We start from the raw sequence: 14805 nt of genomic DNA, 5'->3' as shown, positions 1-14805 counted from the left end.
TTTAAGAGTTCCAGGACTACCGTTTTTCTGCTTTCAGATCCCATTCAAGAGGTCTCCAGGACAGAAGGTGACAAGACCCTTGTGGATGGCCCTCCACGAGTGCTTCAGCCCTTCCTGGGCCACAGAGCCAAGGTGCCTGGGGCACCCCCAAACCTGCCTCTGCCAGTGAAGAACACCATGCTGGCTGCCGCTCTCTTCCCAGAGTTCCTGAAGGAGCTGGCAGCCTTGGCTCAAGAACACTCAATTCTGTGTTACAAGATCCTGGGGGACTTCGAGGACTCCTGCTGTTAGCTTTTTATACTACTATTTTAATAGAGATTCGGTTTTATAAGGTTATAGTGTCTTGACTGAATGTTAAATGCAAAGCTGCTTATCAAAAACTGTCTACTTTGATACTTCCTGACAATACTTGATTTGTAGAGAGGGTTTTTGTGTGCATCTCCTCTCTCCAGCCGGGTCTCCCCTTATTATACAGAATGTAAATCTCTGGGCTGGTGGCCCCTTGGCGGGTCTTTCTGCCCAGTTTTTCCTCTTCACATGATCCGTAGTTGCTCTTCCATCCCTTGGAGTGGATCATTCAGCCTGTAGCTCAGACAGCTCCGAGCACACACTGAGGCTCTGTGACCTCTGCACACCCGTGAGGGGGGGGGGTCAGCTATTCAGCAGCCTCAGGGAAGCTCCTCCACAGCTGCCTGCACATGCCTGTTACCCTCTACCCTCTGTAAACTGCAAGAACAATGTGGAGCTCCGCCTGCCGCACAGGTACACATCATCTGCCGCTATGAATTTACTTCTAGGACTTGCAATCTCTCCACACGCATTGCCTTATGTTGTGGGAGAATTCCCCAGCCCCGGCTGCCTGCCCGAAAATTCACACGGAAAGAATTTGGAATGTGGGGACTTTTTTCCTGCTGCTGCTTGAAAGCTTGCTATAGTCACTGGGGCACAACCCAACCCCAAGACTGCCTTAATTTAGGAAGATTTGCACAAAATGAAGCAAACCTATGCACACTTTGGATCTTAGGCATTTGATCAGATGAACAAAGTGTGGTATCGTATACTTATGCAAAAAAAACCAAAAACCCAACCCTTATTGTTTAGGTGTTTTATGAAAAGAAATGTTAACTTGTGAAGCCATAGAGGATGTTTTTTGTGGGGGTGGGCAGAGTTTGGAATGGGTACAAAAGATAAAATTATGCTGACGCAACTTGTGAAAACACTGGTTGTTATTCTCTTCTGCTAATAGGTTGCACTTTGTAGAGAAGTGAGCACTGTGCAGCTCATGTTGGCGGCTGGGATGGAAATGCATACGGGTCCCAGGGAGCTCGTAAAGCCAGGTGCCTACTGGTGACTCCCTCTTCATGGCCATGGCGTATGTCTAGTATCCAGTTGTGGAGGATACGCCGGTGGAGAAGATGTACTGGTGGCTCTGGCTACTTGCCAGCCTGCTCCCAGCAGCATGGCCATACTTCAGCCACAGCCATACAAAGACAGGGAAGAACCCAGAAAAAAACAAGACCACAAACAACTGGTATTTATGATAATTATTAAAGTCCCCTTATGTTCAGACCCAGCTCTGAAGTGAGAAGGTGGAGGCTCCCCAATGGAAGGATGCTAGGCCCAGCTCTGTTCTTTGTGGGCATCTCTGCTGAGCCCCAAGGGTGACACCAGTTCCATTAGTTGTGCCTCAGGAACGCTAGTATGTCATTCAGGTCCTGGTACCAGAGGGCATTGCAGAGCTGAGGGGTCTTTGTGGGGTCTTGAAGCAGCTTTGGATTGAGGAAGCCGGAGAGCCAGACCATGAGACAAATGCCCTGGAGATCTGGCCAGGGCTCGGTGAGCTTTAGGAGCCAGCCTAGCAGTGTACCATAGGCTAAACAAGGATCCTTGATACCTGTACATTTGTCCTGAAAAGCAGTTTGCCATGGTGCAGCAGCCAGCACGTGGAAAGCACAGTAAATTGGCCTGCTCTTGCCTTCCTGATGAGTGCCCACAAGTCTCCATTGAGAAGGAGAGTAGCTTCAGAGAGGAACAGCTAGAGGAACTGTTACTCCTTCAACCCCACTTTGTCTGGTTATCTGTGTTTGCCACGTCACTGAATGCTGAAGCCGTATCTGCAAATGGAGTTCTTTAGCTTTGTGGTTTTATGCCCATCATTATCGGTATTGGTTCTTCTCAAGTCCTTATTTCTTTTTTCTTCTTCCTTTAAAAAAATACGCTAAGCAAGCATGCTGCTACTTGGCTATACTCTCTACCTTTTCTACATATTTATTAATTTATTATACACCCCAGAGTCCCCTTCGTGGAAGGTGCTTGTTGGGCAAGAGTGACTGTGTCTTGTTCTCCCCCACCCCACCCCAAGGTACTGATGTAGACTTAGGTTAAGGGGGAAGGGTCTGGAAATCAGGTTCCCTGGGGTGGGATGTTGAGAGCAAACTCACTTGGCTCTTCTCTGAATGCTTACAGACTTCCCTAAGAGGGCTGTGCTCAGAGTTTTACAAAACAGAAGTCAGAAAACTGATCTGGGAATAGAGCATCGAGCACCTCAAGGCCCATGCAGTTGAGCTAAGTAGTCAGGAATGGTGTGGACATGCCCAGAGCAAATCTGAGCTACAGACAGATCAAGTCCCGATGATTTGGAAGAGTGAGCACTGCTCTAGGCAGACAGGTGACGACAGGCGCTCTTTGTGGGGAAGGAAGAGTCGCGAGGTAGGTTATCTTAGTCCTAAAGTTCACAGGTTGAACATCCCCCTTCCCTCTCTGGTAATACATTTTGGGAGAGAAATTTGAAAGATATTTGACATGTCTAAAATATGGTCCAGGGACTGTGTCCTCTCCCTGTGACAGGTGTCATCAGCTGCCATGCTTGAGGAGCAGCAGTAGACACCACTGTTTGGCACAGACCCTGGACTGGCGTCGCTGTGTCTAGCCCGATGGACCTCAGCAGGGACAGGGGGAAGAGGGTTCCTGGAACATCACAACATTAACCTGGGTCCATAATTCAAGGTCTGATTTAAGGTCTAGACTGAGTGAATTTTATGGTTCAAAATACATGAGCACACCGGGATAGTTAAAATTGATTTTTAAAAAATCTGAACAAAGAAAATCCAGCGTAGAATTCCAGTCTCCCAGCTCTGGAGTGCAGTTGCAAGAAGAACTAATTGAAGGTGGTTTGATCGTTAAACCCCTTTCTCTGATGCAGGCACTGGAAGATGGCCCCCAGTTGGTTTAACGTGGTTGGGGAAAAGCACGGTGACACCCCGAGAGTGGAGTGATATCTGTTGTGTGACATGGTCTCCATACAGTGCTCTGCAGTCCTCAGGAGCAGGTCCTCACCAAGTGGCCTGTATTTAGGTTAGATGTAGTTGTTGGTTTTCAGCCCACTAAGACATCTTGAGGTGGGGTGTTGTCACGTGAATCGAAGCTAGAAACTGGATCTGTGAATGTCTGGGGTTGGTCTAGTCGGGGCAGCCAGTTGTTTGCATCCCTGCAGTAATCACGTGAGCTTGCTTCCAGCTCCATTTAGAGGTCTAAAGTTGTAATGTGGCTACCCATTCTGGATTGGTGTACCCCAGGTTACTCTCAGTAGGGAAGTCTGGCCAGCATGGTGGAGCATGTCACAGGCATGATGTTAAACATGACTGTGTTCCAGTTCTCACTGAAGGGCAGCCTGGTTCGGTTGCTGATGAGCAGCCGGGGGTTTGCCGAGATGGCTGTCGGGCTTGCCATCTTCATGAAGTGCTTTCTGGCAGGGCAGTTGCTCATGCACATGCCACTTCAAGTCACTGGCCGGGACAGTACAGTTCGCTGCAAACCTCGAGTCATTTCCGTCCTTAGCTTTTCCCGAGGCAGCGGTTCCCCTGGCAGCTGAGGCCACAGCAGCTTTAGACCATTTGGGGGATATCTTAGCCCTTTCCATGTCCTCTCCCCATCACATACCAGCTTAGAACAACTTGTCAAGAGTGTGTGCTCCACCCTTAAGTCTGTCAAGGAAGGAGACATTTGAAGAGAATGGAGTTAGACTTTATCTTCTTTTGGAATGACCATCATAAACCTAATGCTTCACAAAAAGCTCTTGGATGACTCAGAATGGCTTCTGGGATAATTTTGCCTCAGCAAATCCCCTTTACATCCAGGCATTATTAACTCATTACTTGTTTTGGAGGGCAGATTATCTTGGCGGCTTGTTAACTGGATAAACAAGGCTTTAGCAAGAGATTTTCTGTGGAGCTCTTTAGGGGAACGGGACCAGGGGAGAGGGAGAGGGAGGCTGGGCGGGTCGGTATCTGTGGTTCCTTGTCCCAGAGCCCGCCTGCTGATGTGGCTGGTTTTAGCTAGAACTGGTCACAGCAAGCTGTGTTCTTGTCTTTGAAGGTGTGAGTTCACCCAGGTCCCTGCTGCCCACACAACCCTGACCACAGGATTTTGTCCCTGTGTTCCTTCCGGGTTCTTTCAGGGAGCTGAGATGGGCGGTGTCACCTCAGAACCTGAAAAGGCAGGCGACGGAAGTGCTCAGGCCAGGTTATCTAGTCACTGAGCTGAGGCTGCACAAGCCTGACCTCAGTATGTCAAGTGAAATGTCCTGGACAAGTCTACAAAAGGAGCACTGACAGCCAGGCCTCTCCTGTCCCTGCAGACACTGGACACGGCGTCTGGTGCTGATGATCTTAAAAGACTCTGCTCAGCCCTGACCTGGGAGCCCGTGGAAGCGGACTTCATGCATTGCCTTTTACTTGCCCACCCATGGGTTGTGGAGAAGCAGTGCCCAGGTGTATCTGTCTGGAAGCTGCCAAAGCAGCCCAGTGGCCGCATCCACACTGCTTCTGGCAAGTGGGCTAATTACATGGCCTTCTAGATGGACTGTTTTCCCTCATTAGTCTTTGAAGTCCTTGAAATGAGAACAACTAAATTCAATCTAATTGAAAGTCACAATATAAACTGTGAGCCATGCCACAGGCTACAATACTGAGATGACCCACTTGAAGAGGTACATTCTCAAACCTTTCATGGCTATTTCCAGATTACCAATAATTATGTTGGGGGGCAGGGATGGTACTGACCTCGGTTGAATGCTGGTGGTTTTTCTATCTGTGCCTTGAGAGAAGTGAACAGAAGTTCCCCTCATGCATGGACCTGTCAAGTGTGAAAGGCTGACAGAGAAGACCCAGAACTGAAAGTTGAGGTAGTGAGCAGCCCCTCTTACAAAGGGAGGGAGAAAGCTGCCTGGTCACTTGTTCCTTGGGTTAGATGAACTGATATTCCCTGTGTTAGCTTCCCACAAGGACCATCGTAAGCCACGACCCGGCAGGTGCATGGATTGGGCCTGAGCAGGCAGAGGTGGCTGGGTGGGGCTGGGGCGGGGAAATCACCAGTTTCCAGCACTTTCCCCTACTCGGGATGGCTTCTGAGTCACACATCCAGCTACAGGTGTGTGGGTTCCACTGGCAGATGGCAGTAGCCTCAGCTCTGGTGCCAACTCATACATTTTAATGAGAGTTCCCCTAACTGGTACTAACAGAACCAGACCACATTCATGCTTGTGCAAGAATGGAAAGTCCTTTCACGGAGGCCTGTGCACCAGCAGGCCACACTTCCTGAGGTTTAAGGTGTTCTATAAACACATCTTTCAGATGTGTCAGAGCTGGCCTTGGCTTTTCCCTGGAAGCTGTGCTATGTAGGACCTCTAGCTGCCTGGTTTAGGTTTCAAGACAACAAGGGGACAAGGTGGTTGTGTCAGAGCTGGATGGGAAGAGCCTCAGAAAGAGTCAGAACTGGATGGGAAGAGCCTCAGAAAGAGTCAGAGCTGGATGGGAAGAGCCTCAGAAAGAGTCAGAACTGGATGGGAAGAGCCTCAGAAAGAGTCAGAACTGGATGGGAAGAGCCTCAGAAGAGTCAGAACTGGATGGGAAGAGTCTCAGAAAGACTGCGATGGCATCGCCTCTGGGAATGCTCACTCCGTATGCTCTTCTCAGTCGACAAAAATTGGTTCTGGAAACGACTCCTAGCCAGCTGCACCACCCACCAAGGTGAGGCCAGGACTTCAGCTCATCAGTGCTTTCTGAGAAGCTTGATGACCAAGCCAGACCTTTTGATAAGAATGGAGTTTGTAAAGCGAACCTTACTGTTCTCTGTGGAACGTGAAGCTGAGCCGTCTGGCCACTGGCGCTCAGGCTTGCAGAGCCACCGGTGTCCCCTTTCTCTCTTGTGGGAGGTTAGCAGAACGCCATCAACAGCCAGTCTTCATCAGGGAACACAATGTGGGCCCGTGGCTCCCTAGGTGAGGTAACGTTCTACAGGGCATCTCCTCCTGCTTGTCGGAAATAAACCACAGCATTGGTGTCCACTCTGTCTCAGCTTTTGGCTGGGCAAGGAGCCATGTCTGGTGATGGAGTGGGTTGTCTACTCTCCCCTATCCCTCAGCTGCCCTGGAAAGATGGCCCCAGCAATGATCTTACCAAGCTGGGAATCTGGTCTAAGATGAGGGCCTCCAAGGTTTCCCCCAACCCCTTCACTGACAGTTTGACAGATATTTCCAAAACACATTTGGAAAACTAATCATTAGAAGGAGTGTGGTGTCTCTGAGGTAGCAGGCACGTAAGAAACAAGGGGGTGCCCAGGACTCCGGAGAGGAATGGCTACCATCACAGGCATGGGGATGGAGGCAATGGCCTTCCTCATCATCATCAGCTGTACTTCAAGACAGTTAAAGGTCAACATTCTGATTTATTAGTTTATAATCTTATTATTTCCAGGTAAAACAAGTCAATGTTTCAGATCTCTTTTGATCTTTTTTTGGTCTAAAGCATTGTGTTGGGGAAGGGTGTAAATCTCTGAAGTGGACGTTAATTTTTATGTGCTATTTTAGTATATATTTTATTCATTAAATTTATCTGAGAAGGTCTGTGTCACTTTATTCACCGGGAGCTGAACACACAGCAGAGCCTGCCCTCACTCAGCAAATGACGCCAACCTACACCTTCCTTCCCACCCTTGCCCGAACAGTGTGTTTGTGTGACACGAGTTGGGTTGGTTGTTTTCTTCTTCATAAGCTCACTTGCAGGTCTTAATATACTGTATCCATAACATACTACATCATCCACCCAGTCTGTCGGCCTTCAGTACCTGGTTCCTAGGAAGCATTCACCAGCATCTGCAGTTGAGACATGAGCTTTATTCTGTTTAGAATTCCTTCACAGTAGAACATGCTATTACTTTAACCACGGCTGGCATCATCGCAGAACCGTTTCCAGACAGCGAGCAGACCTCCAGCTGCTTCCCAGGCCATAGGGTCCCAGAGGACACACGTGTGAAATGTTACCTCCCAAGAGGTGTAGCTTGGCCCGGGACTGAGAGACACAAATTGTACCCACACAAACAGCAGCGTTCACGGGCTCCTGTTCTCAGGGCCACACTGTCCTCCCTCAGGTAGAAAGACCTCACCACACATCACAACGACAGCTTCTTCTCCAGTATTTCCTTTATCAGAGTCGGGTCTGCACGGCTGAGGCTTGCTTTCCGGACCAGCCCAATCAGCTTGTTTATAGCTTTGGGGTTTCTTTTCTTCACATCCATCACCTGTAAAAACAAGTTAGGGGGAATTAGGAGACTCATACCAAGAATCCGCAAGCTTTCCACTGATTGCAAATTAAATTCAGGTCTTTCTTCCCTTCATGGAAGATGTAAAGTGAGGAAGGAGATTGGGGGGGGCGGTTAAATAGAGAGCTCTCTAGGCTCCCGTCAAAAGGGACCTGGCTCCTCTACTTCTGATTAGAACAAACAAGGGAATGGTGAGCACAGATGATTGCTGCGGGGCCCAGAACACTCTCCTCTGGGGCCACAGTGACACAGGGAGGAGCCCGAGTCAGTCAGCTGTGATGAGCGTCGTCGTCGTCGGGTGTAATCAGGCAGGGGTGCCTCTCAAGTTCTCTAGTGCCACAGGCACCCCTGCTCCCTGCCAACAAGAGCTGCTCCCTAGAAAACAAGCCTTCAGGGATGGCAGGGAGGGGCGGTAAGGGCAGGAGGGACTGAGCGACATCAAATAACCACACGCTGGCCCCTCTCTGCAAGTGTCCTGATGGGCAGTTAGTGTACTTGAGTGCCGCAGGATGAGTCTGAAGCCAAGTGTGTCCTTATCAGTCACTGCAGATGGGGCAGGAAGATGGCGACTGCTGGGATGGGGTGGGCTCGTTTTCCCCATCAAGGGCTCTTTACAGAGCCGCCAGTGTCCCTGCGCACTGACAGGCGGCATGCATTATCCTGAAAGAGATACTAGCAATTTTTTCCCCACTGAAAAACCTCTCTAGACAATATGATTAGACCAGGGGTGGGCTGGGAGGGGGAGACCTGCAACTTGGCTTTTTCTCTCTCGTGCTATGCTAAGAACACAAAATGACTTGGTTTTCAGCCATGTTTCTGCCAAAGGATTTCTCTGTAATTTACAGATCATTTTCCTCTCAGTCTCTTCCCTTCTCTCTGAGGCCACAGAACTGAAGCATCCCTGGTCTCTCCCCTCTCCCAGGCCACAGAACTGAAGCATCCTGTCTCTCTCTCCAGGCACAGAACTGAAGCATCTCTTCTCCCCTCTCACAGCCACAGAACTGAAGCATCCCTGGTCTCTCCCCTCTCACAGGCCACAGAACTGAAGCATCCCTGGTCTTTCCCCTCCTCTCCCAGGCCACAGAACTGAAGCATCCCTTGTCTCTTCCCTTCTCTCCTAGGCCACAGAACTGAAGCATCCCTGGTCTCTCCCCTCTCACAGGCCACAGACCTGAAGCGTCCCTGGTCTCCCTCTTCTCCCAGGCCACAGAACTGAAGCATCTCTGGTCTCTCCCTCTCACAGGCCACAGAACTGAAGCATCCCTGGTCTCTCCCCTCTCACAGGCCACAGAACTGAAGCATCCCTGGTCTCTCCCCTCTCACAGGCCACAGAACTGAAGCATCCCTGGTCTTTCCCCTCCTCTCCCAGCCACAGAACTGAAGCATCCCTGGTCTTTCCCCTCCTCTCCCAGCCACAGAACTGAAGCGTTCCTGGTCTCTCCCCTTCTCTCCCAGGCCACAGAACTGAAGCATCCCTGGTCTCTTCCCCCTGCAGCAGGTCCTCCTGACAATGTGGAGGTGGCCACACAGAATGTAAGTGACATTCTGGGAGAGAGTGACAGACCCCCCCCCCAAATTAAAACCTGGAATTGACACTGCCCCCTTAACTCCACAGAGAGCAAACACTGGCGAACTTTCCTCACAGGACAAGAAGCTGTGTTCTTCATCTGATTTTGTCTCTTGACTTTCAAGTGCCGGCACTAAAGTAGTGATGGATGGGCTGGGCCAGCCCTCAGGAGGGAGGGTCTGGGGGGGGGGCAGCAGGAACCGTGGACAGATGTCAAGCTGTCTCATTCCTGCTGTACAGGAAGACCTTGCTCCCATTGGAGATAGTTACCGCTTGGGGGTGTCCATCGATGGTGGCCTGGCAGAGCTGTTCCAGGGCCTCTCGATCCTGCATCAGCTCCAGCTGCTGTTCTGACACAATCTGGGCTGCTGTCTTCCCTCTCCCTTCCATAGCTCCTCGAACACCTGCAGGTGGGGAGGGAGAGAGAAGGAGACCACTCAGCGCTTCTGCCGCCTCTGTGTGCCTCTGGGGTGACGTGCGCCACCGGGAAGGGACTGCGGATTCACCTAGCACCCAGCTACATGGCCTGGCCCAGGGAGAACCTTCCCTGAGGCTGGGAACGTCTCCCTTCAGCAAGCCCAAGTCTCTCCTGGGGTTGGCCGGCTCCTCTCTGCAGAGGATGGGGACTCCGTCCAGCCACGTGTGTCCCCATTTGATGACTCAAGCCAGGCAACCTGTCCTCAGAGAGGGCTGGTGCTGGATCTATGTGGAGTCCACTAAACTAATTAAGGAGATGACATTTCCTAAGGCATAGACTACCCAGGCAGCAGGAGGGAGCCGCTGCATGGAGTCCAGAGCAGCCTGCTAGCAAGCAGGGCTGAGGGAGGCAGGAAAGTGACCTCAGAGAGAAGGTATAAAATAGAAAAGGACTAAGAACAAATTGCAGCTCGCAGGCTCCGGCCTCCCTTCCTTGGGTCCTGTTGGGAGAGCTGAGCCCAATCTGACCGGGATAATTAACGTCAGTCCTCTGCTCATTTCCCTACTTAAGAAGAACAACAGTCCCAAGAGGAATGGAACTTGGGAAAAGGCCAACACTATGGAAGGCCCTGCTGCTTGGGTTGGTCTCCTCATCCTTACACCCAAGGGAGGATGCAGGGCGCCTCAGTTTGGCTCCCGCCCTCAGCCTGCAGCCGTGACTGACACAGGGACACTGTCTGTCTGGGGTGCCTCTATGCAGCCCTCCCTTCAGGAAAGACTGTTCTTCAGTAACCAGCACACATGCCAACGCAGAACGGAGGAGGAGGAGGAAGAGGAGGATGAGGTGGAGCTCTGGATGTCAGCAGGACGGCACTGCCCAGTGAGGGCAGAAAACAAGCCAGGAATCTGCATTGTGACTTAGGAGGCACCGAGCCTCTGTTTAGCTGGCCAGACTCCAGTCCTGGAGGACCAGGTGTCTCTGAGGTGAGTCCCACTGTGAGTGCTTCATGGGACTGCTATGGCCACCTCCATCTAGTCCTGGTGGCCCAGGAAAAAACAGAAGATGGTAAACCACAGGCCTTCAAATAACATTTATAAGATGTTCAGTGAAAAGATGGGACACAGATCTCCAAATCTAATTCATAAGAAAACAACCCTTTGGGGCTGGAGCGTGGCTCAGAAGGTTAAGAGCACTGACTGCTCATCCAGAGGTCCTGAGTTCAATTCCCAGCACCCACATGGTGGCTCACAACCATCTGCAATGAGATCTGGCGCCCTCTTCTGGCCTGCAGTCATACATCCTGTATACATAATAAAATAAATAAATCTTTAAAAAAAAAAAGAAAAAAAGAAAACAACCCTGACCGGAGAGAGCTGTGGGAGAGGTGGAAGGTGGTCAGCTTCTGTGTGTCTGAGTGTCCCAGCTGAGCGAGTCGGCCAGAACGGCGGCTTTGAATGTGCTGTATCTGGGTGGGAGGCTGCTCTGAGGCGAGTCTGGGGAGCTGTTCCGCCCTATCCCTGTTACATTTGTGCTTAGTGAAGACTACAGGAACTGGAGGCGTGGCTCAGTGGTACAGAGCTTGCTGGGTAAGCATGGGGACCTGAGACTGGCCCAACCCTGGGCAGGTCGAGGCAGGAGGATCTCTGCAGCCTGCGGCCAGCCAGTCTAGTCAGAGTGGAAAGCTGCAGGTCCAGTGGGCTCCTTGTCTCAAAGACTCATGTAGAGAGCAATAGAGGAATGTGGGCCCAGCCCTCCTCATTACACGAGTACTTCTATTAGTAAAAGCTAATGTCTGCCAGCTAGATTTATCATGACTTGAAGTTAACCCCCATCCTTCAGGTCATCTGCACAGACTCCTAAAGAAGTCCCCCTAGCTCAGGCATCCAAACCCAGAAGAGAAGATGGTCCTTAAGGCCAGCTCGGGACAGATCCACCTGCAAGACTGTGTCACAGAGAACATGCAGGGCAGCTATTCCCGGTAAGGAGGCAGAGCTGCTTAGCACACATGGAGAGGCACCCTCCCAGCTCCTCACAACCCGTCCTGGACTCACGGGGCCACTCCTGGGCCAGGAAAGCACTTCTTGGGCCCAGGAACAGGCTGACAAAGGAGTCTTTCTTCGCCTGGGACCCAAGACTCAAATGCTGGCTGGAACTGCACTAGGTGCTGGGGGCCACTTCGCCCGATGGCAAGGGATGCCCTCTACGACAAGCACTCCTAAATGGTAGGCTGCTGCTCCGGGGACGGGCTAGCAGTACAGAGTCATATCACTGAGTGGTTCCAGGAGCCACGGGGGCATAGTGGCTGACATGTCCTCTACCTCCGCGTTAGAAGCCACTGCTGTCCACCTCACATACTAGTGCCCGCAGCCCACCCCTAGCTCTGGGCCTGATACAGCAGACTCCAGTTTCCATCCCTTCGCTCCTTCCTATGTAAGCAAGGGCTAGGAGTCCTGGCTGGGGCGCAGCAAGAAGGAAACCACTGAGGGGCCTCACCCTGCTGCCGTGGCCCTCCGGCCTCTCACATAATGGCCTCTGTGGCCCAGGCTCCCACTGCAGCATAATCCTCAGCGACTGTCTGCATCTGTTCATCTCAGGGGATAAATAGCCACCAACGGTAAGGGGAACACGAGCTGGGAAGCCCCAGGTGGGGCAGAAATAGCCTATGTCCTTGGGGACTGAATCTGTACTCTTACTTGCTACCCCACCGTGAAAGAAAACACACAGGTCCCTCACCTGCCATTGCCTGCCCTAGGCTTTTGAGTCAGAATAGAGAGGAAAGGCCTATTCAGGAGAAATGTCATGGAAGGAGCCATGTCCCTACAGAGAAAGGACCCCCCCCCCCAGTCAAAGACAACTGTTCTGAGAGGCCATCCCTGTAGGAAGTGACCAACCCAACAGAAGCCCCTGAGGAGGCAGGGCAGGCTGAGATGTACAGAGAATGTTAGCACATTCTAGAGAGAGACTTCAGTCATGTGACAGTGTCAGTCAGTACAAGGTACACGGTGACATTTCCACATCTGAAAAGCTTCTGGTGTCTTCTCCCAAAGGCCCACTCTAGAGCACACAGCGGAGGCTGGTTAAATGGCACTCAGTGTGTTAAATGTGGCTTTCATCTCTACAGACCCCATCTGGCCTGGGCCCACCAGCAGCCTTCACTGGAATGCTCAGGAGACCAGGGACCATCCACTTTCATACGCCACACACACAGCTACCATCGTCCCCTGAGCTGTAGGCTGGCCAGCAGTTGGGACATCGCCTGGGCCTCCTTGGACTATATGTGAGTCAGCTGTGGTGCGGAGAGCTCTGGAGTCTGATGTGTCCCAGTTGGCCCTGTCCTTAGCAGGAGAGGTGATGGGACTGCCACCTGCCACTTCAATACACAGACCTGGCCCCTCAAAGAGGACCACAGGGCGCTTTTGTCCACAGTGGCCAGGAGGATGTGCATTACGGCACACAGCCTTCAGGTTTCTATTTCTGAAAACTAGGGCTGTTTCACAGTGGACACCTCTTCCTGCCCTGGCCCCGGAATGCAGAGGGACTAAGGCTGTAAGCCTCAAAAGCCCCGCTGGACCTCCCGGGAGGGGATGCAGTGACATGTGAAAAGGACACAGCTAATTGGCAACCATGTCAGCAAGAGGCAGGGGGCGAGAGAGGGATTAATAACAAATGACAACACAAGGGAGGAAGCCCTCTGGCGTTCAGAGTGCTCTCAAGACAGGATGAGTCTTTGTGCACATCTTTACCACCAGGCAGCCATGCAGCTAACTTCAGTCATACATGCAATCTCTTCCGGTGCTCTCAGAGGCGAAGCCAATCATCAACAAGACCAGAGACTCTGTTCAGCCAAGTTTCTAAAGCCTAAAGTAGACTTGGTTGGACTCTTCTATTAACGTGTTAAAATTAATTACAACAGTTTTTATTTAAGAGACAACACAAAGCTAAGATGCAAAAAGATGTTTAACATAATTAGTCATTAGAGAAATCCATCTATCCAGTGAGATTCTACTTCATATTCAGGAACATGACTAATAAAAATCATGTGTGCTGATGACACCTTTAATCCCTGCACTCAGGAGGCAGAGGCAGGAGGATCGCTGTGAGTTTGAGGACAGTATGGCTACAGAGTGAGTTCCAGGCCATTGGCTATCCAGTGAGAACCCACAGAGGAGAACCTATTGCTGCTGAAAACAGATACACATAAGCAATTACTTTAAGGGACTGAACAAGTTTTTGTTGGTTTGGTGTTTATTTATTTGTGTACACACACACACACACACACACACACACACACACACACACACACACACACACTATTTTCAAGACAGGGTTTCTCTGTAGCCCTGGCTGTCCTGGAACTCACTCTGTAGACCAGGCTGTCCTTGAACTCAGACATTCACCTACCTCTGCCTCCTGAATGCTGGGATTAAAGATGTGTGACACCATGCCTGGCTTGTGTGTGTGTGTGTGTGTGTGTGTAGGCATTCACGCACGTTCATGTGCATATAAACAGCAGTAATAATTAAAGAAAAAAAGGCCATGAATTTGAGAGAGAGGCATGGGGATGGTGGGAGGGGCTGGGGGAGGAGAGAAGAGGGGGAAGATAGATATATTTAATTTTAAAAATTTGCAAAAGTAAAAAGATATCAAGTGCTGCCAAGAATGTGGAGTGCCTAGAACCTTCTACACTGCGTGGAGGGTGCAAACAAGGAATGGTGCAGCCATGTAGACTAACAGACAAGATAATCACACATTCCAGAGATGCCATTCCTGTATCTATAGCCAAGAACTGGGAACCATGCAAATTAAAGGAGTTACACATGAATTTCAAAGCTGCATCATTCATAAAGTTGGAAACGACTGTCCATCAACTGATGCATAAAATGCAGTATACTTGTAAGTATCCGGGTGGGATTTTCTTCTCTTTTCAGCACTGGAAGAGTTGGGGCAGGGAGAGCTCCAGCCATTGCCTTGACTCTATGTATACATGGCAGTCCCCACCCCCAAGACCCTCCTTCTGGGCGGGTATCACCTCAGCAGCTGCCATTATACCCAAATGTGACTGCTGGCCACTGGACATGTCTAACTGACTGCTGTTAGGACTGACTGTGAGTGCTACAGTGGGTGTGCATGTGTGTGCAAAGGCATGTGTGTGTGTGGGGGCATGCACACATGCATACTGTTCCTGCCCTCACCTTTCCCTGTCAAGCACCTGTCTAGACTCCTG

General features: G+C 50.8%; 2 protein-coding genes across 5 annotated transcripts in view; one reads left to right on the top strand and one right to left on the bottom strand.

Moving 5' to 3' along the window:
• Nucleotides 1–6897, top strand: part of Fam160a1 (family with sequence similarity 160 member A1) — a 271043-nt gene extending 264146 nt beyond the window's left edge. For all 4 annotated transcript variants that reach the window (XM_037206702.1, XM_037206701.1, XM_037206703.1 and 1 more), the window contains one exon: nucleotides 38–6897. In XM_037206702.1, the coding sequence (XP_037062597.1) occupies nucleotides 38–291 (254 nt within the window). In that variant the 3' untranslated portion in view covers nucleotides 292–6897. The remainder of the gene's footprint in view (nucleotides 1–37) is intronic.
• A 254-nt stretch (nucleotides 6898–7151) lies between these two features.
• Nucleotides 7152–14805, bottom strand: part of Gatb (glutamyl-tRNA amidotransferase subunit B) — a 76466-nt gene continuing 68812 nt past the window's right edge. The window contains 3 exon segments of the mRNA XM_028860213.2: nucleotides 7152–7575; nucleotides 9434–9546; nucleotides 9549–9567. Coding sequence (XP_028716046.1) covers nucleotides 7447–7575; nucleotides 9434–9546; nucleotides 9549–9567 — 261 coding nt within the window. The 3' untranslated portion in view covers nucleotides 7152–7446.

Source organism: Peromyscus leucopus, chromosome 6 (genome assembly GCF_004664715.2).
Source record: "Peromyscus leucopus breed LL Stock chromosome 6, UCI_PerLeu_2.1, whole genome shotgun sequence".
Lineage (NCBI taxonomy): Eukaryota > Metazoa > Chordata > Mammalia > Rodentia > Cricetidae > Peromyscus > Peromyscus leucopus.
The sequence above is the reverse complement of the archived record's forward strand: the minus strand, read 5'-3'. Positions and strand labels throughout refer to the sequence as shown.